At 37.3% G+C, this 25232-nt stretch overlaps 1 protein-coding gene and 1 long non-coding RNA gene across 2 annotated transcripts in view; one reads left to right on the plus strand and one right to left on the minus strand.

Annotated features, from left to right (window-relative positions):
• LOC140328261 (uncharacterized) overlaps window positions 1-25232 on the plus strand; it is a 43881-nt gene that overhangs the window by 9909 nt on the left and 8740 nt on the right. The gene's annotated exons all lie outside the window — the stretch shown is intronic.
• NXPH4 (neurexophilin 4) overlaps window positions 15929-25232 on the minus strand; it is a 112009-nt gene continuing 102705 nt past the window's right edge. Inside the window, exon 2 of the mRNA XM_072407689.1 lies at window positions 15929-23170. Within this exon, the coding sequence (XP_072263790.1) occupies window positions 22439-23170 (732 nt within the window). The 3' untranslated portion in view covers window positions 15929-22438. The remainder of the gene's footprint in view (window positions 23171-25232) is intronic.

Below are 25232 nucleotides of genomic sequence, written 5' to 3' on the forward strand. Positions count from 1 at the left end.
ATGGTTGTCACTATCATGAATCTGTCCTACAGCATTGATTTGTAGCTAACTCTAAGAAATTTTGATGGTCTCACACAAAATGACTCTCCTCCTGTACTTCCAGCATGGCCTCCCACTGTAAAAATGTCACTGCTATCACATTTGTAAAGTGGGAAATTAATGCTGCACTACAAATGGCACCACACATTCAGGGTGGGCACTTCTAGCATGGTCTATAGGAAAATGCTCCTGCTAACACACATGCTAACAATTTAGGGTACAATTTGGGTAAATTCCTGCACCTGCATCAAACTTCACCTTTATAAAGGAATGACTAATATGGCATTTTGAAGCAAATATGTAAGTATACATAATATAAAACCCAACCTAATGACAAATAGTTGGCACCGTGAGATTATGCCAGATGTTCAATATTACAGTGAGATGAGTATGCCTCTATTTATAGTAGCCATTTTAGTAATTTCTAAAAATATAAATATATGAAATATAAAAACAATTTAGCTTTAATCTGGAAGTTTATAAAGTGTTAGCTTCCTTTGCTGATATACAAATTACCTGGTTTATCCAGTTACAAGGGAAGTGAGGTAGATAGTGTAAAAGAAGATATGAAGGGGTAGGAAGAGAAGACACAAAGAAGTGGTTAAACAACATGGAGGTGACAGATTGGGCCTGATTTGATAAAGCCCTCCTGACTGAAGAATATTAGATCTGGAGGAGAGTATTGGATCTACTAATACACAATTATACATAAGTATATTATGTCCTGGCCAAGCTAATCCATCCCAATAAATGCAAACATAAGCAGGAACTATTGAAACTGAAGCCTCTGATGTATGCTGAGTAACAATTGTTTAAATTATTTGTATATGCTTAAAGCAGGGTAATAATTTGGGTTGTATTCTTATGTATGTTTGTGAATTGGTATATATTTTCTTCTGTGCTTGTTGCCATGTGCAGTGTTTCTGTACACATTTTACATCTTTAAAGATATCATATTCCTTCTCTATAACTGTCTATATAAATCTTTTTATTTATTGTGAACATTGATTTTATTGTGAACATTGTTTTGGTGTTGTGTATATACCTTTTACTACTAATTACAAAACAAAAATGTAAAAACATCAATCTATCTATCTCCAAAAGTTCACTTTCAGATTTGTAAACTATGAGCAATAGAGCAATGTGTTTAATATTAGGAACGTTTTTTTACAATCATACATAAAATGTGTCTTTTAATTTCCTTTGAAGCTATTACAAATTTCTAATCTCAATTAGTTTGCAGTGTTTAACACATTTTATTGTGTATTGTAACCAGTGTTCACATTATTAATGCCATCATGTGTCTCTGCATCTGTGACCATCTCAGCACCACAAATATCTGAAAAAGCTCCATCTGTGCATCCTGATCTCAGTGTTTTCCCTGGTATTAAACATTATTTCTTCGCTGCTCTAACAACACTAATATTTACCATGATCTGGTCAAATTAGTTGGCCAAATATAGAGCAGTGAATAGGGGGAGCTACAGCACAAGTTTCATCAATGGATTGTTTCTGTGATTGTGCTTCAAAGGCGCTGATTGAATTTGCAGAATCAATTTGTCAATACTCTGCCAGTTTTAAGTCTCTAGATGGATAGGATAAGTTCCAGGCATCAGATCAAAGGCCATTTGTTTTATGTGGACAAGAAGCTATGAAAAACATCACTTACATGAGTTTTCAAGAGCAGAAATACACCACTGGCTGTCTGCCTGTGGATGACTGGCTGACCTCATCAATACATTCTGTAAGTTAAAGGGGAACTGTAATTAAGGTAAAATGATCATTTAACTCACATAATAATATTTTTGTACTTGTTGAACATATGTAAAAAAAGCTATTTCAATGGTACCTTTAAGAGAATGAAATGGAGCATGTAAGTTAAGTTCATTACCAAGCAGAAGACCTTTTTATAATTACAGACTACAAATGTATTGCCTAAATATGCAGTTTGGTCATCACCAGTTTAATCAGGTACCAGTATGACTTTATAGGATGTAGCTTAATATGGTTTTACTTCGAATATGGATAGTCAGGAATATAAGAACTGAAAGAAAATCACAAGTACATTATTTCTTTTGCAAAATCCATAAATCACAAATGTATAACCTAGAACAAATTGTAATTTTGCCAATGTATTCTAACCTGCTATCTGACATATTAAGACATGACCTGCTATCTTTTAATAAGAGATCTAATTCCACCCTTCCCCTTAATTTGGTTTCCAGTACCCCCTAGGTTGTGTGAATACCCTTAAGTGCCCCTTTCCTAATATTAATATTATTATTATTATTATTATTAATAATAATAAACAGGATTTATATAGCGCCAGCATATTACGCAGCGCGGTACATTAAATAAGGGTTGCAAATGACAGACTAATACAGACAGTGATACAGGAGGAGAGGACCCTGCCCTGAAGAGCTTACAATCTAATAGTCCTAGATTTTGGTGTCATGGTTAAGTCATTAGCATGTTTAGCAAATGGCTGATGTAACAAAATTAGTTTAGGCTATACCACAGGAGGAGTGTTAGAATTGCATGTCTTGGGTAGCTGAAACTGGAAACATTCTGCTATATAATAATCTCAGTATTTATTATTAATAATCCATATTGTCTGTATTCTTGCAATGAGGTACCACCACTGTTCTAAGTGTCCTAAACAGAAATTTCAGCCTTTTTTTGCAGAATCTTTACAGTGTGAGAATTTGTAATTTGTGCTGGGCATGTTTTGAAGATATTACTTTTGCCATGTGAAATTCTGTTGATTAAATAATTTTATTTAGTGTACATGGCTTATTTTGAAGCAGATGTTCAGCAGTACAAGAAAATTATATTATACCAAAAATGCCAACTTTTAATATTTGAGGAGCAATTCCTAGTAATAAAAAAATAAAAAAGAATCAATATTTTATATTAAAATGGGACTGTTGTATGTTGTTTATCTTCTAGTTGTGTTCTGAGCTATTATTTGTTGTGATTTATGAGTTGTTTTTCAGTGTGTTGATAAGATATTTTTTTGGCAGCTCTTGCAACAGAACATTTTGAATGTTATTATGCTGTACTTTTATTCTTTTGGGTTTCTCAATGTCTTGATTTATAATATTAGCAGTTCATGTAAACTGATTTTGCCCAGTTTCCACTGAAGCTCTCTAAAAGCTCTTTAGTTACTGGTTAATATTATCAACTCTGTCCCTTCTGAGACATATTCAGACTTAGCGAAAGGTAGTCAGTTGATTACAGCTGAAAAAAACACAAGAAACATTGCTTTAAAGTGTATACAAACTTTCCCTGTGACAGAACCCAGTTTCAGTCTCAACCTAGAAACATTTTAAAAAAGCATGCAATTTTTGGGACTTTTCAGGCCAAACCAAAACCAGAATAAAATATTTTAGATGAAAATCTTTATTTCAAAAAACAAACAGCATCAGTCTTTAAACATATAAAACATGTAAGTAATGTCTCCTGTACAAGTACCATATCAATGCTACTTGTAAGCCATTTCTGCAGTTTTTTCCATTTTACATCTCAGGACACCAGATGAAGAACTGTCTGGTTGAAGAACTGGGTTTCTGTCTTACTGGTGAAATAAAAATATTTAAAGAATGCTATATTCCTAGGGTTATATTCCTTTAGTAGCTTCATCCAAGTGTGACCTTTTTACAATGACTCCCATCCCTCCGGTATAATTTAAAGCGGACCTATCAACACAATTTTTACTTTATATAGACGGGTAGATAACCTTTCTAAAATAAAGTAAAAATGTGTTTTCTTTTTTTCATTAAATGGCGTTAAAAAAATAAAAATAAAAAGCAAAGTCCCCCCTCCTATGGTATAGACTGAATGGGAGAGCAGAGCCTTCTGGGATATGCATGTCACGAATCCCAGGAAGCTTGGGCTGTTCCTTCTGCACACGCCTGTGCATCTACAGTGAGATCCGCACTTTCTTCTTTTACAAATACAGCGGCATATGTCACCCAATCTTGCGCCTGTGCAGTGCCAGATCCAGTGATGTAGGCAGAGGAAGAAAGAAGATGGCAGAAGTGCCAGGACAACATGGGACCGTATGGAAGACGGCTCCAGGGGCATCGAAAGATCTGCACAAGTAAAGGTAAGTGTCATTTTTTTAATTTTAATTTAGTTACGCTTTTAGATAGCAACTTATGTGACAGAATTAAATTCCTTAAGAGATTAGTTAGCAATAATTATTTTAATACTATTTCTTATTAAGATTTCCAGGGACAAGGAGCATTGGCCTGGCTTGAGATGTTATGTGGCTATCAGGTCACTGCTACTGAGCAAAGTGGCGGCATCATGTCATGTGGCACAGAGGGCCCACCAATTATTTCACAATGTCATATAAGCAAAATAACACACAGACTCCAAGCTCAAAGTGTATAACTAACATTCTACTTTAAAGTTTGCACAATCAGGCAAGTCATTATTGAAGAAGGAGACAGGCAATGTTCCTTCTGCAGTAATGCGTCCTACCTGCTTGATTGCTCCACGTTTCTGGCATCAAAGGTGAGCTGCACATGTGCAGAATCAGCTTTTATTGCCAGGGATAACTTCCACGCACCTGTGTGAGAGTTATGTCATCTCAGCATGGCCAGTCAAGATGACTGAAGATCATCATCTGGAGGAGGAAGAAGAGATTGAGGAGGAGGAAGGAGATCATCTGGAGGAGGAAGAAGAGATTGAAGATGGTGGTAGCCTACACTGCAATGCAGACAGATAAGACACATGCTGTGCTGATACTGTGCTGGAGATAAATAAATTACTGCACTCTTAAGTGGGATAAGTTACATCATCCTGGCATGGCCAATCAAGATAGTTGAAGATCATCTACAGGAAAAAGAAGAGAAGGAAGATGGCGATGCCCTGTGATGGAACGGGAATAGGTGAGCTGCGTGGCTTTAGTTCTGCTTTAAGTGTCTATGTTGTTCCAGCCAGCGGTATGGCTGTACTTATTTCACCAATCTAGCCAGTGGGCCCTACCAGGGAATGCCATTACAATGAATAGCTATAATTTATAAAACACTACCTGTAGCATCCAGGTTAACACACACTTTTACCAATTTGCGCTTGACAAATTTTTAAAGTGTATCTTTAGACAAAGGTTTTTTTAAGTTTGGAATAAAGTAATGAATAAAGAGTTAAATCCTTCCCTTTACTTCTCGTGTTTAAAAAACAGGATTTCAAATAATTTAAGAGGAATTCCCCTTCATACACAGTCACCAAAACAGGTGAACCTAATAGATTTCTCTAAACTTTTTTCTCTAACACCAGGACAAATGGAGATTGTGACTCCATCTAGAGGGGGCACAGACTGGGGAGTGTAGTACAGATAAAGGAATGGGAGTGTGGTAAAGCTGAATATAAGGTCTTCATGGAACTGGCTTGCTATCAGTTCTGTTACTTTATCAAATACACCTAAAGTACAGTTTCACTTTAAGTGAATTGTCTATGCAGAACTGCATTCCACATATGGTTACATAGCGACACTTGGTTGTTGACGGAGACAGACACAATTGTTCCCTTTGCCAAGATTCATGACTAGCAAGGGGCAGTGTCCAGAATATTAAGCATCCTGGATCACTTCAATTCAATTACTTCTCACTTTTTACAGGGCACACAGGCGACTTAATATAGGGCAGTGAGGTGCCTTTGGAAGGAAGGAGACAGATGGTCCTGGCAATATCTCCATTGACTCAGCTATAAATCTATAAGCAGCTGTATTGTATTAATAATAGTTTTGTGCTTAGCATACAAACACTCTTTTAAACCAAATTTTACAGATCTTATCTCTGGCCACATACTTGTATTGATGGTATATACGGGGTAGGAGCTCTGATAACTTCACATGGAAAACTATGAAACACATGAAACTTTGGAAACATGGAAGACAACTAGCAATGGCAGCCATGATAAAATCATATCCTTGATGGGTTTCGATCAACATTTATGTTTACTGAAAAAAAAGCCTGTTTCGCACATTATCAATTGTGAAAGGATAAAATGAAGTATAAATATAAACTGTAGGGGAATAACCTAACTGAATATAGTATAAATCACTGCCCAAGCAGAAATATGTAGATATTGGCGCTGATTTACCAAAGTAAATGAACAAGAGCAGGTATAAATGTTATGATACACTTGCATTGCTGGACTGCATGTACACGGGGATGTACAGGTAGTCCCCGACTTAAAGACATCTGACATACGGACACCTCCTAGATACTAACGAACGGGGCTTTAGCTGCTTGCTCCTGTGCAGAATGGAGGCTGGATGGGGAGGGGGCTGTTTGCATGACTTCCAGAAGAAATCTTTTGCTGGTTGTGGGTGTTCTTAGGGGACTGAGCTCTTTCTGCAGCCTCTTGTAACTCTTTAATGACCAAGACAAACTCTGCAGTTGTTTCTTTTTGCATATCAAAGCACAGCTTGCTCCAAAAGTTAATTAATGTCTAGGCTTCATAAAGATTTTTTTACTTTTTTGGGCTTTCTTTGTGATTAGCTCACTTTGAGAATTTTATACAGTAACTGACACCACGCTGCCTAATAATATGTTGAGACAAACATCTGTCCTAATTGCATTTATTAAAATAATGTACCTGATCCATCTTACATACAAATTCAACTTAAGAACAAACCTACAGTCCCTATCGAGTATGTAACCCGGGGACTACCTGAATATGTAGTGCTCACACACCTCTGAACCACCTTAACTGACTGATGTTTAATGCAGACAGATAAACTCCCAGTTTGCTGTGCACATAAAAATAATGATATTTTTATGTCTTGATGGATCTCCTTTATGGTGTACTACAAAATGTACATGTCAATCTAAAACCTAATCAATATTTTTTTTAAAAACAATGCAATGAAACACACATGTGCCAAGCTAAGCAACATATTTAAAAAGCCCTTAGGCTTTGCTGATGTAGAATAAAGGCAGCGTGTATAAGGGTATTTATTACTGGAATCTCATTTCCTAGCACCAGCTTATTTCATTTTAACTCTTTCACATTTGCGGTTAAAAACTGCGCAGTTAGCAGCTCCCAGGCACACAGAAATCTACTGCAGTTAGCAAATGCCTGGTTTGCCTATTTGCACATGTAGACTTTGTGGTTGAAATTATTCCTTCAGAGAAGGTAAAGAAAAAGTGTGTTCAAAAGCGACTTGTTCCAGGAACTGTGCTGTCATCCACCATATCTGCAGCTATGTGCACAGACTGGTTCCCAACCACTTACCAGTTATATAGTTACATAGTAAAGGTGCGTACACACTTCCAATTTTTATCGTTCCAATCGAACGATCGATTGGGCAAAAAATCGTCAGTAAAAAAGTAACCAACGACGCCGACGAACGAGGAAAATTGTTGGAAACGAACGACCGGACCGGCGGATCGGATTGGGCGACGATCGTTGAACATCGGTCGTGTGTACGGTCGTTCGTTGATCGTCCATGTTCAGAGCATGCGTGATGAACGAACGTCCGTTCACTTTCCTGTCGTGCACATAGTTCCTCTATCGCTTAAACGATCGTATCTATTGTGTGTACAATATCTACGAACGATCGTGTCGTTATCTCTATGTGCAGGATCGGTGCTATACGATCGTTCATATATATCGTGCAGGAACGTTCGTCGTTCGTTTTCCGACGATAATAATTGGAAGTGTGTACGTAGCTGATGTTATCCTGGATTGTTAATTGTTTTATACACTTGGATTTTGTATTCTATAAACATTTTTCATGAAAGTCAAGATGAAAAAAGATGCAAGTCTATTAAGTTTAACCAAGTTTTTACCAGTTGGGAGCCCAGTTAAACCCAGTGCCTGTGGCACACTGCTGTGGTCTACCTCAAATCCTAAATGCCAATTATGTACCAGGTAGTCCATGAATATCTACACATACATGCAAATATACAAATGTGCACAGTACATTACAGCTCTATGTTCCATCTATTGAGGCTTTTTAGCTGAGGCTGGCTTAGCTAGCCTATGAATGTGTGAAAGGCCATTTAATGATAGGGAAGGGGTCAGAGGAAATATATTTTTGGCATGGTTTTTAATATATGTTAGCCTCGGTACGCATGCGCGGGTCTCTGATGGCAGCAACCTAACTGAGTTTCGCACCACCCGAGGAAAAGAGCAGCTATCAGCAGAGCACAGAGACATACTCACCCTCCATTTCAAACATCCAGCACCGCGGACACCCTAGGACACTATGGGTACATACATGCAAACTTCTAAAAAGAAGCAGGCAAGGCAAGAACGTCATGTGGCCTTCACTAGGCTTCATTCTAAGATGGCACCTGCGAGCCCCGTGTGTACCACCAGCTCGTCGGAGGCTCCCTCACATATGCAGGAGGGTGTCACCCTGACGGAGTCATCAGCTTCTGAGATTAACTGCTTTCTGGAGGATTGCTCCACACAGGGGAACAGTACCGCATTGTAGAAATGTAAAGAGGCTTTATTCAGGGCTAGAGAAGCCTGCAGCCTTGTTCAGAATGAAAGACCCATATCCACCCCAGAGGACTTGGATCACTCATCATGCTTATCAATGGCAATAGACTCTCCTGACCCTAAAGAGATGAAGGAAGTGTATTACCACACTTCGCAATTAGATGTCACCACTGATCTAACCTACGTATAAGGGGTCTCCCTGAACATATTGTTGATCTTCCATCTACTGTCTTAGCTATCCTTCAGGAACTAGCCCCTGATATACCAGTAGAGCACCTGGAGATGGACCGGGTGCACAGGGCTCTCACCAACCGTCAACCAAAAGGGCCACCTCATGATGTTATTATTAAGTTTCACTTCTACCACACAAAAGAGCGCATACTTCGCTCTTCCAGAGAGTAGGAACCGTTGTCATTTTAAGGACATATATATCAGGTTTTTGCGGATTTGGCACCTTTAACCATACAGAAGAGAAGAGCGATGAAACCTTTTATTCGAATTCTTCAGCAACATGAAGTCAACACCATTGGGGAATCCTATTTCAGGTGCCTTTCCGATATTGGAAACATATTACATTCTGGTATGGATACTAATGAGCAAGAAAGATGTGCCCATCTTAGAGTTCATAGAGTACATTGTTTTCAAAAATATCAGTAAGTTTGCCAGTGAAGTCCACTGAATGCAGTTTCCTGTGATGCTTTGCATTGTTTTTAAACTGCTTCTGAATTCAGAGCAGAATTGCCACTCTCATGCAGTCTGTGTCTTCTTGTGCTACAGTAGGGGTCAGCAAACTCCTGCCTTTAGGCCAGATACGGCCTAGCCAGTAGTCCGTTTCGGCCTAACACCCCCCCCCCCCCCCCCCCCCGGTCGATCCGGCCTAATCCCGGCCAGCAGGGGTCAGCAACCGTGGCTGCAGAGCCGCATGTGGCTTTTGAGCCTCCTTGTTATGCCTCCCCTCCCTATTTACCGCGGCCGGCGTTAACACTTGCGCCCCCAGGTTAAGGGGACATTTCCTCTCCTCAGTAGGCATAGCGGAGGAGAGGGATTTCCCTTCAGGGGCGTTCCTGGTGGAGGGCAAGGCCATCAGCGCGGGACTCGAGAGAGAGTCCGGCCTAGTGTGCCTTCTTGACCTCCTAAAATGGCCTAGTAGCCAAAACAAGTTTGCTGACCCCTGTGCTACAGTGAGATCTAAAAATATTGCAGGCAGCTCGATTATCAGCATTCTACATGCTGATTTAGAAGCCTGTAGATTGTCAGGCAGCACCTGGCTGCACCTAGCCCGGCCCGCTGCTTTTACAGCATGTCCTTTGTTGCTGAAACACTCCCTCCATGAGCTGCAGTGTCTCAGAGGGTGGAACATGACAGACAAATAATGGGGAAGTCTAGCTTTATCAGCAAAGCTAAAGGAAGAGTTTAGGATTTTGTATCACAAAGTAACTAGATTTAATAATTTTACCTTTAAAAATTAAATGTTATGCTGCTTTCATAATGGAATGCAGCAAGCAGCAAAATAGAAACAATAAATCAAATAGATCAGCATGACCAAGTTTTTTCCTCGATTAGTCACTTTTTAATTTTACTTTCCTTTTTTACTAGCAATTTGGGACAGATGTCTCCAGATGTTTAACTGTACCATAGATGTACTATTCTGATCACACATTCCTGATTCTACCCAAATGCCAATCTGGCCATGGGTGGTAGAGCATTTTATGTATCTCAAGTCATTTGCCATGTATGCTCTTGCCTGTCAGTAAAAGCAGGTAAATAATAATTTGCTTATGCAGATACCATGCTTTAATTATCTTTTGGTGTTTTGCCTTCTGTAAGTTTGTGAGACGTGGAAACTGACTTAATCCCTGGGTTCCTGTACTTAGCACATCATCCTTGCTTCAAAGAGCAGGCCTGCTTGTGTTTAAGTTATGGTTAGATTTATTCACACTAAGTGAATAAGTCCTACTTATTCATCAATCCAGACTGATAATGGTTGGTTCCAAACAGAATTTACAAGAATATAAAAATTCCACCTGCTTGCACATGCTGTAATCATATTTTGAAAAAATATTGACAAGTCTTTAAATTGATGAAACATTGTCAACTTTGAGGAAAGAATCAATTACAGCCCTACAGTTTCGCCATGAAACATTTATGTGGGAAATTGGGTCACTCTGAAAATATCAGTACGGCAGTAATGTGAAGCTATTATACATTGCAGTAACCTACAATTTCTCGGTGAAAGTCAATAACAGCAACTACTGTGCGTTAATAACACGAAGCATATGATCTCACTAAAGGCCCCATTTACTATTTAGGTCAACGAACCAAATTGTCAAGGGTATTGGTGTTTACATGGGAGAATATTAGTCTAATGATGTTTTCCCTTCTGTAATAATATATGTAGATTATTTGTTAGTAATATATCTTTTATCATTGGAAATTACTATTGTCTGTTGCTAAAATTATTTATTATCTAATGTCTGTTCACTAAGCTTTAGTATGGGTGTTTAGAAGAGGTGTAAGCATTTTGTGAACTTGAAAAGGTTATTAAGCAGTACAATATAATATCTCCAATTTATAATAAATGCCAGGCTATATGGATAGACAAGGAGATCTTTTAATGTCTGTAAAGATACTGTTCAGTATTGGATACAGACTTTTCCAGCATGCCCATATCATCTAGCAACAAATCCAAATTATCACTTGCTTATCACTTACAAGTGACTCTTCTTTTCCCTACCTGAACAGAGCAGCACTGCTTGTTATCTATTGTGCTGATTGTGGGAACTGTTGCTTGGTTAACATTGACCCCAATGTTCTTCCATTTTCATTATGTAGGCAAACTCTTATCTGGACATTTTAGCTCTACCTAAAGATATGCTCTTACCCCCAGCTGTTATACAGAAATAATGTTTTTGTTTTACCTGTGATTAACACATTGGCTTTTTGAACCTCCATATACCTTTTATGGTCTTGGTTATTTTATCTTAGGAAGGTGGGATTCATGATAGCTTTGTTCAATGATCACAGAACTTCCACAATTCTGCTGCTAAAGGTGCGTACACACTTCCAATTTTTATCGTTCCAATCGAACGACGAACGATCGATTGGGCAAAAAATCTTTCGTAAAAAAGTAACCAACGACGCCGACGAACGAGGAAACTCGTTGGAAACGAACGACCGGACCGGCGGATCGGATTGGACGACGATCGTTGAACATCGTCCGTGTGTACGGTCGTTCGTTGATCGTTCATGCTCTGAGCATGCGTAATGAACGAACGTTCGTTCACTTTCCTGTCGTGCACATAGTTCCTCTATCGCTCAAACGATCGTATCTATTGTGTGTACAATATCTACGAACGATCGTGTCGTTATCTCTATGTGCAGGATCGGTGCTATACGATCGTTCGTATATATCGTGCAGGATCGTTCGTCGTTCGTTTTCCAACGATAATAATTGGAAGTGTGTACGTAGCTTTAGACTGCACACAGACTAGAACACTTACTAAAATAGAAGGGTAATGCTTTACCTATGCTGTTATGCAATTTATTCCTTAAAACATATGCATGTGGAATAGTTTGGATTCTATTTTAAATAAATTTATTGTGTCTCAAAATAGGGTTAGCTTGATCCCAAATATTGCATTCATTTAAGATCCCTAAGAGACCCATGCTAAGTAGATTAAGATGACTCATTTCATTCTTTTTGCTATGCCAACCTATGCCAATGCAATCGCGGTGAATACAAATGATCCTAAGCTGGTGTAAGCATCAAACTTGCAAAGTCTTCCTGGATAAAATATCATCCTTGCTTTCCATTATTGAAAATATTTTTTCTGATCTTAGCAAAAAGAGAAAATCATTCTAGCCATTGAGGAAAGCAAAAGGTTAGGGGAGAAAAAATTAAGGGAATTAACATGGATTTTGTAGTAGGTACATAGAATGTTCCAGTCACTCAATACAATTAGGAGACCTGTAGCCCAAATGAGGGAGAAATAAAAGGAATTGTTGGAGGGGAGAGCAATGGAAGGGATTACCTTAGGCTAGATGCATGTTATCACACAGAACTATTTGCAGCAGTAAGACTATTAAGTACTATGAACTAAGTACTAAGTACTATGAACTACAGTAAATAGCAAATACTCATTGCATATGCAAGAAAGAAATATCAAATGTCATCACACTCTGCCCTTTATTCTCCATTCCCTCAATATACCCTTATAAAAAAAGAAAAATCATGTTTCAATTCGATTCTGTACATTTGCAAAAATACTCTTAACTGCATGTTAAGAAATGTAAAAGTTTAGTGATAAATTCCATAATTCAATGAATTTCAATAAAGTGTATGTAAACCCTAACAATGAGTTAAAGTCAGTGTATTTTTATATATGTTTATATATGTTTAGGGTTACTGTTTGTATTTTAGTTAGCCATGAAGTTGCACATTCGGTTCAGTTCTGTAAGACCTGAACAATTTGGTGAACAAGTTGTTCATAGGTGTGACAACTAGCAACCACAGTAGGGAGATTCTTTCCTATGGCCCCCAATATATTGTTTTTTGTAGGATATCCTAAGGACATACTTTCAAAGGTTCCTTTGGGATGAAAGGTTTGAGAAAGGTTGCCCTAAAGCGTCAATGAGGAGCAAGGTAGTCTGAAAACCATGTTTGGTGCTGTCAGCCTCCAGGTGTCCTCCTGGTTGATGTTTTAAAAAAGGTACCATTTTTCATTTTACCCCCCAAATTACAACTCTACAGCTGTAAAGAGATAGACAACACCATATTTAAGAAATAGTTGGCATGCCACTAAAAGTACTGGTGTCCTTTTATCTTTAAATATAAAGCATCTTTCCATGTTGTCCTCCAGGTTGCATGAAATTGCTCCTCCACACCTCATATTTCTACCTTTTTTCTGTATTAATGTTTCCAAGACATTTGACGGTTTAACCTTTTAGTGCATTTGGCTGCTGCAGCAACTGTCCTGAAGCTATAACAAGTCACCAGAATTTCTTCCTCACTGACATTAATTTATTTTTGGCCAAAACCCGAACATTGAGATCTACTCAAGCTCAATGAGTTTGGACTACTGAAGTGAGGGTGCTGTTTTATTCCAAACACACTTCTGGGGTGACAAATCTGCTGCTTTATAGATATAGTATAGTGGATGCCTGGAAAGAAAGTGCAAGATCACCATGAGAAAAAAAAACTAAAAAAATTGTACAGTATATACATAAAAAAGTACTGTCTTTTCAAAAATTCCAATAAACTTAATAAACGTAATGACTTTAGCACTTTTAACACTGTGCACATGCTTTTGTTACTTTCCCTATTTTTTTTAAATAGCTATTTGGACCATTATCTAATAAAACTGCAACTTTTACTACAACAATATAAATATATATAAATATATATATATATATATATAATATTGGATTCATTTTTTTTAATAGGACTTTCAGTTGTTACTTTGATTTGACTAAATTCATATTTTTTTATTTAGTACTAACGTATTATCTGACAACACGATGAGTCATTATTTCCTTATTGTACCTTTAAATGTATATTTAATGGGCTGTGATTACTTTCCAAAGCATTGATAAAAAGTCTCATTCATAAACATCTTTTTTATGAATGAATGCCTTGTTCATTGAGCTAGAAAGTATATACAAGACTCCAAAAGGATAAAATGTTGTCACTTTTCAAAGCCTTTTTTGGGCTTTTTAACATGAGGGAACCCTTGAAATAACTTTTCGATCCTGGGGAACCCCTGCTATAAATCATATACCCACAGCTCACTATATCTTAGCATGAAAGACATTGAGAAGAATGTCACCCTCATCAATAGCCAAAAAAATCAAAGGTGTCAGTAACTGACCTGAGAGGTCAAAATTGCTCATGGCTCAAGGAATCCCTGGCAACCTTCATATAAACACCAGAATTCCACAGAACCCTGGTTGAGAAACACCTTCTTCTAAACTTCTTAATGGTCCCATTACCATGTACCTTGCTGTGGTAGTTATCTTAACCAAGCTGAGTTGCTACAATGTATTCTGAGAAACTAGCTATGCTTTTTGACAGATGTGTATTATTTTCACACGAATGGCTAAACAGAATTACAAATTCTTTGGGTAGTAAAACTGTCTGTGTGCATTTAGCTGTTTGAATTTTGGCTTTAATGTATATTTGTGTATCTCCATACTCCAGAATACTAGCCCATACTGACCCCGTGCATTTGTGCGCAACAAAACATTTAAAAGTTTTCTGACCGAATATAATAATAAATTTGACTGACATTAAAAAAGTCTGAAATGCGTTCAGATTTCCATTAAGAGCATGTCTGAATCTTTTCAAGCTATATTACGAAAGAAACAGATTGTATGAAAAATCAGCATTCATGAAATAAACATAGTCAAACACCGAGGTCAATTAAACGTTTATTATTTTATTATATTTGGTTTCTCTTATAAAAAATAGGGCTGGGTGTATAACACATTCTGTACAAGGAGGAACAGACAAACTGTACAGCATTAGAGTAAATACTTTCTCTCCATCGATGGTCATTTCTGGTACAGCAAAATCCTAATACTCCTTGAAACTTTGGTGTTATATTTTTTAAAACATGAAAATGTAGACAGTCCAAACCAAAAAAGGAATAATATTTAATAGCATGGCCCTCAAAGCAATAAATATAAAGCGCATTGTTTTAAATTACCTTTTTAGAACAATTCCTGTTTATCCATGTAAATTCCAGATTCTCCTATACTACATGTCAGCATAATAGTAGTTTGGAACACAGGGACACAGCAAGCTATTTCCTGGCTATAATGATAAATGCCTATATAAGTTCCTTTCGTGCTCTGGAAAATGACCTCCTTGTAGTTGATGTTGTTCCTTACTGCCATTTCAGAATAACTGGATGATTCGTTATTGATTAGGTGGTGGAAGAACTGCAAGCCTTTAACAATAAAGCACAATCCTTCTCCTGCTGTTTCTGCCCTCTACAAGGTACAATGGAAAATCAGCAAGGTTGTGTCATAGGCCCCATCAACAACCATTTGCTACGCTGTCCTAATAAATGAATATATCCAGTTATCTAAAGGGTGCAGTTAAGTGTATGTACAGGCAAAGATTTTTCTCTTTAGTTTTGGAATAAATAGCAAAGGTTTAACAGCTCTGCCAAGCTTTTATTTCTGTTTGTGCCCCTCTAGGTAAAAATGTCCTAATTGTTTAGGGGAATAATATATATGAAATAGGAAGGAACCCAAGTTGCCCCCAGATCAAAAGGGTCGTCCTATGGGGGGCACTAGTTCAGGTAGTGTCCCCCATAGTACATAAGGCAAATAATAAAAAGAAATCTCCATAACCAAATGCAGATAGCAAGAACCAAACTGAATGAAACTGAATTTTAAACTTTCTCTAATGTATTGCAAAAAAAGTTTAGCCTATATATAAACTTGACTCTTCTACTAATGGCTTATATTTAATAAAAAACATATCTAACTGTCCAAGCTGCATGTACAGTGTCACACAAAATAGAGTAGGTTTATAAGTAAGCATTATTTATTCTGACTAGTGTCCTATGGCCAAATAAGATGCAAATATATTTATTGTGAAATTCATTCATTAACATTGCTGCTTGCTGTGCTTGAGGCTTTTTGAAGTAAGTTAGTTTTTGGCACTGGCAGCTAGGTGCTGTTTTTTTTATGAATAACTCTGTGAGCAAAAGTGTAAATCTTGCAGATCCCACATGGGTTTTATATTGTAAAATGTACTTAGCATTAAAGCATTCCCTATCACTCAACCCTCCCCATTGCCTGAACCCCGAATATTCAGCCCAACTCCATAAAGCTGCATATAGACACATTTTTCCAAGAATCTTCTGGCCAGTGCAATGACATCACAGGTCTTTCTTTTTCTCAAAGATATGGATGAATGGTTTCTAATGCTTCAAAAAGGCATGACTGTTTGCCCCAATCAGTGCAGATATCCAGGCTCATGTGTCATGAGGAGTCTGTGACAACTTTGGAAGGTAGGAATGGTTTCAATGACTTTGACTTTGTCAGACCACCAGACATCTAGACATCGAGGTGTTGTTGCTATGATGGCTCCGGATTGAAGCATATTGCAAAAAAAAAAAACATTTGTTTTTTAATTTTTACTATAACTAACCTCTGGATTTCTACAGTCAAAAAAGATCAATTTTATAAAAGTTAAAAAATTTTAATGACGAAAAAAGAGTTTAAATTTAAGCAATACCCTAACTTTTAACCACAACCTCCAATAGTTTAAGTCCAAAGTGGGGATGTGTGGCTGCTTTCTGAATTCAAAGCATCACTGATGACTTGAAGGGCAGATTAGGTATCAGTATAGGTTGTGGTGATGGGTGGCATTTGTATAATATATGCACACCCCTTGCTGCTCACATAGCAAAGAAATTTATGTAGTCTTTTCAATGTGAATGTTAATGAGTATTTAGTACATGAACATTGCTCTTTGAAGAAAGTAGGTGCTGAACAATGCAAAAAAAAAAAAAAAAAAGAAAGCATAGTACTAAAGAGTGTTTTTGTGATATATGTAAATTTAAATTGAATTAAAGGTAGAGTTGGTACAGGTACACACTGTCCATGGCCTGTCCATCAAGTTCAGAAAAAAAGAGTTATTAGGTAAACTTTGAAAATGTTATTGGCTGAAACAGAACATCTTGGGACTCGAAACGGGCTCTTAGAGGCTAATGGCAGTATTTTTTCTGAGAACTTATTTTTAGCTCCCCAACATGACCTTACCCTGAAACGTCACCCTAATCCAAAACTTTGTAATAGACCCCTAATTCCTGGCCCTAGTCTAATGTAACCCCATGTTAACCAAATCTAGGCTTTTCTGTATAGTCACCTCATCCTGCATGAAAGCATTCATGTCAAATCCTCGCAGGCATCACTAGACCCGGGCTGTTAGCATGGACCATATACGATCCAATTTCTGCACCCTCCAGGTCCTTCAAAAGTTGTGCTGACTGCTGTGACCCAAGCTATGACTTCGCAAGTAAAGCATTTCAACAAAATGGTGCTCTACAATTTCTCATTTTGTTTCATAGAATGAAAGTATAGCTCACTGAGTAATTTATTTTCCTTTTTTAAAAGAACGGGTCTGTGTACAATCTCCAGGCAAACAGGTAAAAACATAAATAAAACACATATATGCAGCTGTTTTACTTGCCAAAGAAATTGAATATGTGTACCACACAGTCCTTTATGACTGGGAAGGAGACCAGATTTTTCTCTTTGCTTAAAATAGGTAGACTCATGAGTTCTGCTGTACCAAATCAAATTTACATGTTTGTATCTATATACAGAATGCAGAGCTGCATTAATTTGTGTCTTTTATATGTGCCTGGAGTTTGGCTTTAATGGACAACTGCACCCATGTTTGAAAAATCAATATTGTATTTAAGACTAAAACACCTATTAATTGACAATATGAATGCTGGCCCTTTTTCCACTAAGATTTTGAAATTATTCCATGGTTTGTTTTGCCTACCTTTACTAACATGGTGGTCCCCCACATCACAACTAAGTTGCTATCCAGGCTTCTGTGGAAGAACAAACACACAGGAAATATTATCCTTTATTTAATAAGTGCCAGCATTCAGCGCACCTAAGGTAACTTATTCCTGCTTACTAACCTTCTGTTACTCCTGTCCCAATGGTTAGTCATATGGTGGACATGCTGAGAACATTTAACAACATTCTCTATTCAACTTCAGCAATTCAGAACAGAGGTGCAATACACTCACCTCTGGTACGATATACTGAAGAAGCAGATAATACCCAGAATCAACATTTTGTTAATGTGAAAGTTTCTACCGGGCAGCTACCCCTCTGTCTGTCCTGCCCACGTCTTAGCCCAGGTTGCCAAGTTCCCTTGAGTAAAATTAATCCTGAAGCTTGTAGAGCATAGAAGGTTTCTCCTTTGCTCTCTTTCTCCCAAAGGGGTCTAGAGATGGCCAGTTAGTGATAATATATGTGACCATTACATCGGGTGATTTTAGCAAGTTAGGAGGACCCTGGAAAAATCTTTGTATGTATGTTAAAAGGTAAAGCATTTTCCCATAAGTCCTCCATCAGCAACCGCTCCCAGGAAAAGGATTTTAAAACCATATCTATCAAATCGGGTATAAAACACCAGTGCGGCTACACCATTTATTCCCCACATTTCCTGATACCTGATGGAGGTGCAATAGGAAGTTGCATATTTTTGGTCCTGCCTTCGTCTGCAACCGTTTTGGGTGGAGGTTAGAATTGTCCAGCTGACTTCCAGGTCTTAGACGACCCTGCATTTTTTTCTCCACCATCACAATTCATTCCCACTGAAAGCCTATATTAAATTGTGATCCGGTGTTTCTATGTTTTGGAGGAGTTCCCTCCATATTGCAATGGTTCCGACGGGTAATGAAATAACGTGTATGGAGGACCTTACAAGTAGTATTCATGACACTGGAGAACAGTTTAGGAACATGTGGTTCTATTGGATGCAGTTCCTAGATTCTGATACATATAGATGCCTCCTGGACCCTGACTTAATGCCAAACCTTTTTGTTTTGCCAGGGACCTCTTCCTGGATCTACTTATGAATTCTTATGTAGTATATGCTATCCTCAGGTACTTGAATGTGTGCAGCCTACCCCTTCAGTAGCTTCAGCTGGTAAATACTCACACATACTAAGATTAGTATTAATTCATGTTAGACATTTGATTGTGTTACTGTTTTGTGGCCAGTTATTTATTAACCCTTACCCGCTATTGACCCTTACCTCCCTTTGCATAACTTTTATAATATTCATTTGCATGTAATACTTATGAATAATCAAATAAAAAATTTTATTAAAAGAGATTAAACATTTATTTAGGAAGTGTGCTAGGCCTCTTACAATATTGATTTGTTAAGTTGCAGTTATCTTTTAATATTAGGATTGGAGAACTTTGCTCTGCAACAGGTTAAAAAATGATATGTGTGCACCAGGTATTAAAACAACTACAATTGTATACTTGATTAGTATATAACAGCTGGCCAGACATTATGGGATAAAAGTAAGATCACTTTATTAAAAATTAACGACAATGTCATCATTGAATATGTTTGTTGCTTCTAAGGCCAGCCTGAGTAAAACAGAATACTAGTACATTCCTTAATGCTTCTTGATGAAAGTAAAATAAAAACGGTGTATTACAAAATTAGTAAAGTGAAATAACTTGTACCCTTTTATAGCTAGTCTTCACTGCTTCTGACAGGCTTTAAACTTTGTAGAAACTTCCCATTGAAAGCAATTTGACAGTCTCCATGGATGTTGTTGTTTTGCTTTGCTTCAAAACCAACACAGCATAGGTATTGAAGCAAAGCAACGCAATGCATCCTAGCATGCCCATTGAGAATGCATTCAACATGTTTTGAGCCTCGGAGAGCTTATTATAGCATGTATGGGAAATGGAAACACTTTTTGAAACATTTGATGGAGTATATATGTCGGAATAAATCTTAATCTGTTACGGGTATGCTATTGTGTGTTCACATATGGAATTACTTTCTTTATATGGTGCCATTCAAAATACTGACAAGATACGATATGTTGTTAAGCCACAATTTGGCCAATATGGCTATGAGCAACATAAAACAATAGGCTGCACTACACATATAAATTCAACATAAAATGTCTCTAAATTGGGTATACTTGGGAAGCCAAGCACTTTTACTCCATTGACATGGCTAAATTAATTGGATATAGTAGTATATAGGTCCTGAATGTCTATGCTGTTTTGGGAATAACAAATGCAGTCATATTATAACATGGCTACATTACCCATGCTACTAATAATTTGGTATTTAAGTCCATATTGTCTAGAGTTTAAGTTACCAATAACCCATACATGGGTTGACTATCTACAAAGGTAGCCTGAAATACTTCTTTATAGATTATAATTGGCCCGTGCATTGTGCCCTTAATTTGGTATTAACAAAAATACATATTATCTGAAATATAGCTTCTTTTATATTATGTGCAGTTTAAATTTTCTGTCTTTGTTGAAGGCATTTTTCTCATCTGTCCTAGAAGTCTAAAGCTACGTACACACGGCAGATTTTTATCGCCCGATAATCGGCATCGGCCAATTATCGGGCGAAAATCTTCCGTGTGTACAGTCGGTGTCGTCCATCGTCCGGACGACCGACCTGCCGGATCCACGGACGATGGACGACAGCCGATCGTAATGAAAGGGAAGGGGAGAGCGCGCAGCAGGGTGCCGCTCCGTCGCTCTCCCCCCTCCCCTCTCCATAGAGCATGAACGGTGGTGTATGTACAGCATCGTTCATGCATTTTGCAGCCCCTTGTCGTTGGAAAGGATCGTGAAAGATCCTTTCCAACGACAAAAATTGCAAGTGTGTACGCAGCTTTAGGAAACACAAAACCCTACTTGAAGGAGCTTAATAAAGGGCAGAAGGAGGTCAGCTGAAAGACAATGCACATGTGTACTTGTTGTAAACCATATTTATGAAATACATTTATTGTCTTTTCTGCCCCTTTCCAAGCAGCTAGTTTAGTCAAAAGTTTAATGGGCAACTGGTTTTCAAAACCAGGTCACAACAGGCCAGAAAAAAAAACATGTAGTTCTAGGCAGTTATGGATCTATTTTTAAAGCAGTTAATCTGGCATTTATTGAAATATTCTCCGATGGAGACTATGCCATAAAAAACACGGGATAGACTCAGATGGATCTCTATAAGAGAATATCAGTGAATATCAGATTCATTACAGACCCTTTAGTGTAGTTACAGGTGTTGAAGTATATGTATTTTTCTGGCATGATTTAATCTGTTTTCAGAAACCAGTTACCATTCAGCAGAGATTTGAAGGAAAGGCTGTGGAAAGCTAGAAGTGTCATTATATCTCTTAGTAGTGGTAATCTTGGAGACTTACTGGTGACCCTGACCAAAGCTACTGATTAATAGGATGGAGGAAGTTATATCACCATCATTTATCTTTGTAGCTGCAGCAGAGTTAAAAACCACATATAAACTAAAGGTATAAAAGCCCTTTAAGCATTTTTGGATGAGGGTTAAGCAAATTATTTGAATTGAAATACCTTACCTGTATTATTACCTGTTTATTTTGCCGTACAATAGTTTGCCCTACTTTAAAGTGTTTAGCAGATGTGTGTATTTGTGGCAGACCTAAGGTTTGACAGTACTAATACTAAACTTGGCAAGATGTAACACCAGTTTTAAATTTTAGAAACTCTAGAAAAGGCATATGCATCCTTTTATAAGATATGTCTCTCATGGGAACATTGCTGTACATTTATGACTGTACATAATAATACAAATTTATTCTTTGAGTATCTATTTACTGTGAACCAAATGTGTAATTATTTGACATCCTTCATGAAATTTGTTACAATATGTTAGAAAAATAAATATTAAACATAAATGCATTAGTAGTTATTATAGAATAGTTTTTTTATTGTGTTGCATTTTCTTTCTCTGTATTTCTAGGATGCATTTCTTGCTACTTCACAAAATTATGTTTCTTAGAACTCTTTACCAATAAAGAAAAATAAAATGATTGGCAGCAGTTTCCTAAAATACTGGTGGTTTTCAAAAACAAAGCACTTGAGTAGTTAAAATCCCAAACTGATGACATAAGATGAATTTGATTTTCCAGATTTTTACTTGGCAGGTCAGATAGTCTTTAGATTATCAGGGGCAGAGTCATGCATCTTTTGTCACTCTTGTTTTGTGCTGAAATGCAAATTTTGACATGGGTACAACCTGGAATAACCCATTCTTATTTATACCACAAATATGGTTGCCTTTTAACACATAGGCCCTGAAACCTAAAGGTATAAACCTCACCCTCCTTCATGAACCTGTTTTCTGACCTCCCTGATAGTGTGTCCATCAACCAAAGTAGGGATGTTCGTTTTGAAAATTATAATCCGGACACACCTTCTGCACCAGCTTGTAGTCAATACTGTAGAAGGAAATAAAGATGCAAATGACCTTGAACGGTTTAGCACAAAGCCATGCGGCATGACTTTGGGTATGCTCCATGTAGCAGTTTTTGGCTGGATCATAGAGGCAGGGTTTGTTCTTCAAGGCTTTGTTGGTGTTTTCATATTCCACTCTACACTTAAATGTCTTAGTTTCTCTGGTATCCAAAGTAGACTGCTGTAGAAGGTCAAATTCTACCACCTTTGTAGGTGGAACAATACTGACAGAAACATTTCCAAGGCTAGAGGAGTTATGCCGAAAGTAGACACTGAATGTCCCATTTATGTGGTCGACAATCTTACCAGTCACCAGCAGACTAAACTTGACAGTTTTAATGTTGAAATAGAAGTCTCCCCATCCAAAGATTTTCTTGGTTCTCCCAGTTTTCAAAGAAGGCTTGCGTTTAGCTCTTTGACCAACTCCACCAGTGAGTAGTGTTTGATTCTTGCTCCACTCCCAGGGATTGATGGGAGATTGCATTGGGGTTTTTGCAGGTTTAAATGGATCGCTGGGGAAAACCCTGGACGGATGGAGTGAATGAGGCTTGTTGGTACCATATGCACCATTCTTTACCATTCCTGTTGTTCCCACATCCAAATATCCTAAAGTTTTTGTCATGTGGCCTTCCAAGCAAAGCACCTGGAAATACAAATAATATCCATTAATTACCTTTGTAAAAAAAATTCAAAGTGAATATTCAGTATTTTAATCATTTATGTGCATAATGTAATATTTTAAAATGTTTCCTTTGTATTCATTTTTCTGTGTCAGGATAAGCTGGGGAAAAGTAAGCAGTAATAAAGTTATATTACAATATGTTATGAGTCTCACAATTTCAGTGGATCAGTACAGCTATCTTCCAATTTAATAAACTAATAAACTCTCATTGGATGCTTGTAATGGTCTTTTCTATAGTAATGCATCAACAAGGTAAGTTACTGATAAAAGCACAGCTTTATTAAAAAATATATTTAAAACCACATTGAATGTTCTCACAACGTATATTGTATTACAGAGCTACTTCGCCAGTGAGCTAATAAGGTAGTCTGTGCAAACAACACTTTCAACAGAGTAATCAAAGAGAAATAGCATAAGGCAACATGGGATGATGTAGACTGAGGAACATCCAGATATTTTGTGATGTGTTCTAGCTTCATCAGACTTAGATGAACCTACCTTAATAGGTATTAGATAGTAAAGAAGTTCATACAGAAACCTATAAATTGCACAGAACATATTGTCAAATAATCCAAGGTTCTCTAACTTCAGCATGTAGTGCCTAAAATTTCATATCCCTTCTCCCCTGGAAAACGCATTGCAGAGTTGGACCTCAAGAGTCCACCAGTTCCTAGACACTGCAGGAGGGGTAAAGAAGGCTTCCAATTTAAAGCATAAGTATAATTTAATATAGCATTTCTCTAATTTACCCTCACGCCCTTGACTGCACATGTATAGAATCCTAAATTTTTAAATAGAGCAGATTTGAAATAACTAATAATTTGTTTAGGCCTGGCTGGTCCAGCACATTTAGATCAAGAAGTAACTATACGAAACTGAAAGAACTTTAATGCCTTTACTTCACTCTTGTAACAGTTGGTGTCAAACTGCATGCATCCACACTACTAAAGCACATCATGGAAGAGCTGGGGTTATGGACTGGCCTAATCAAAGCCCTGAACTGAATCCCATTAAAATGTTGTTCCGTATATATTTAAAATGCTTATGGTATGTCATTTCTGCTTAAGAGGTCAATACCAGCTTATGTTGTGTGCTTACTTTATCACACTATACATCTATCATATCATACTATACATCTAGTACTTAGACAATTTTGTCTTCTTTCAAATTTTCTTGTTTTTTTTTCAAGAATATCTATCACCTGTATCTGTGGAACAGTTTAAAATAAGATCTAACGTTTGCCTCTTAAAATATTTTGAAAGAGTCCATCATTTCCATGGGGTGTACTTTTAACATTACTGAAAATTATTTTCACTTTTGCTATTTAACGTTTTAGATTACCCACTGATATCTGAAGGACTTTTCTTTAAACGTCTAGAAAATCAGTAGCAGGCCGTTGAACATGTACTACCTGAGACTGAATACTTGTAGAATTGGAAAGCTGCCAAAAAAAAAGCTTGACAGGCCAAATCAGCTCCAAGTATAAAACATATCTGTCTCTATTTGGACTAAAAAGTAGAAGCAGATGGTATGTTCCAAAGTTGGTAGAACATTCTACATTCTGAAAGGTTAAAGCAAGCCAGGATTCAGAAACTGAAAATAAATGTATTTAATTTTATATTTTATATTGTAATAAATTGATATTCATAGATGCATGGCATACATGATAGATGCTTTTTAATGACATAATGCTTTTTTTTGCAGAATCATTTTATATCTGACCAGGACTCAGAGATAGGGCACCTTAGAAATGTAACAATAACACCTGAATTACTAACTTTTTGGTAAAATGTACAATATCAAACAACACAAGACCCCATACAAGAACTATTAGGACTAAAACAAAAAGGTAATTATGACCAAATAGATGCTATATATGCCATTTATGAGTCCAGATAGAGGGGTGTATGTACCAGTCTGCACAGACCAATGCACGCTGCAATTGCCCATCATGATTTGGGTCATTAGGGTGGTCTATGAACGGTTAGCACTGCTGAAATTATATATATAAATTGTAATGCGT

Source organism: Pyxicephalus adspersus, chromosome 1 (assembly GCF_032062135.1).
Source record: "Pyxicephalus adspersus chromosome 1, UCB_Pads_2.0, whole genome shotgun sequence".
Taxonomy (NCBI): Eukaryota; Metazoa; Chordata; class Amphibia; order Anura; family Pyxicephalidae; genus Pyxicephalus; species Pyxicephalus adspersus.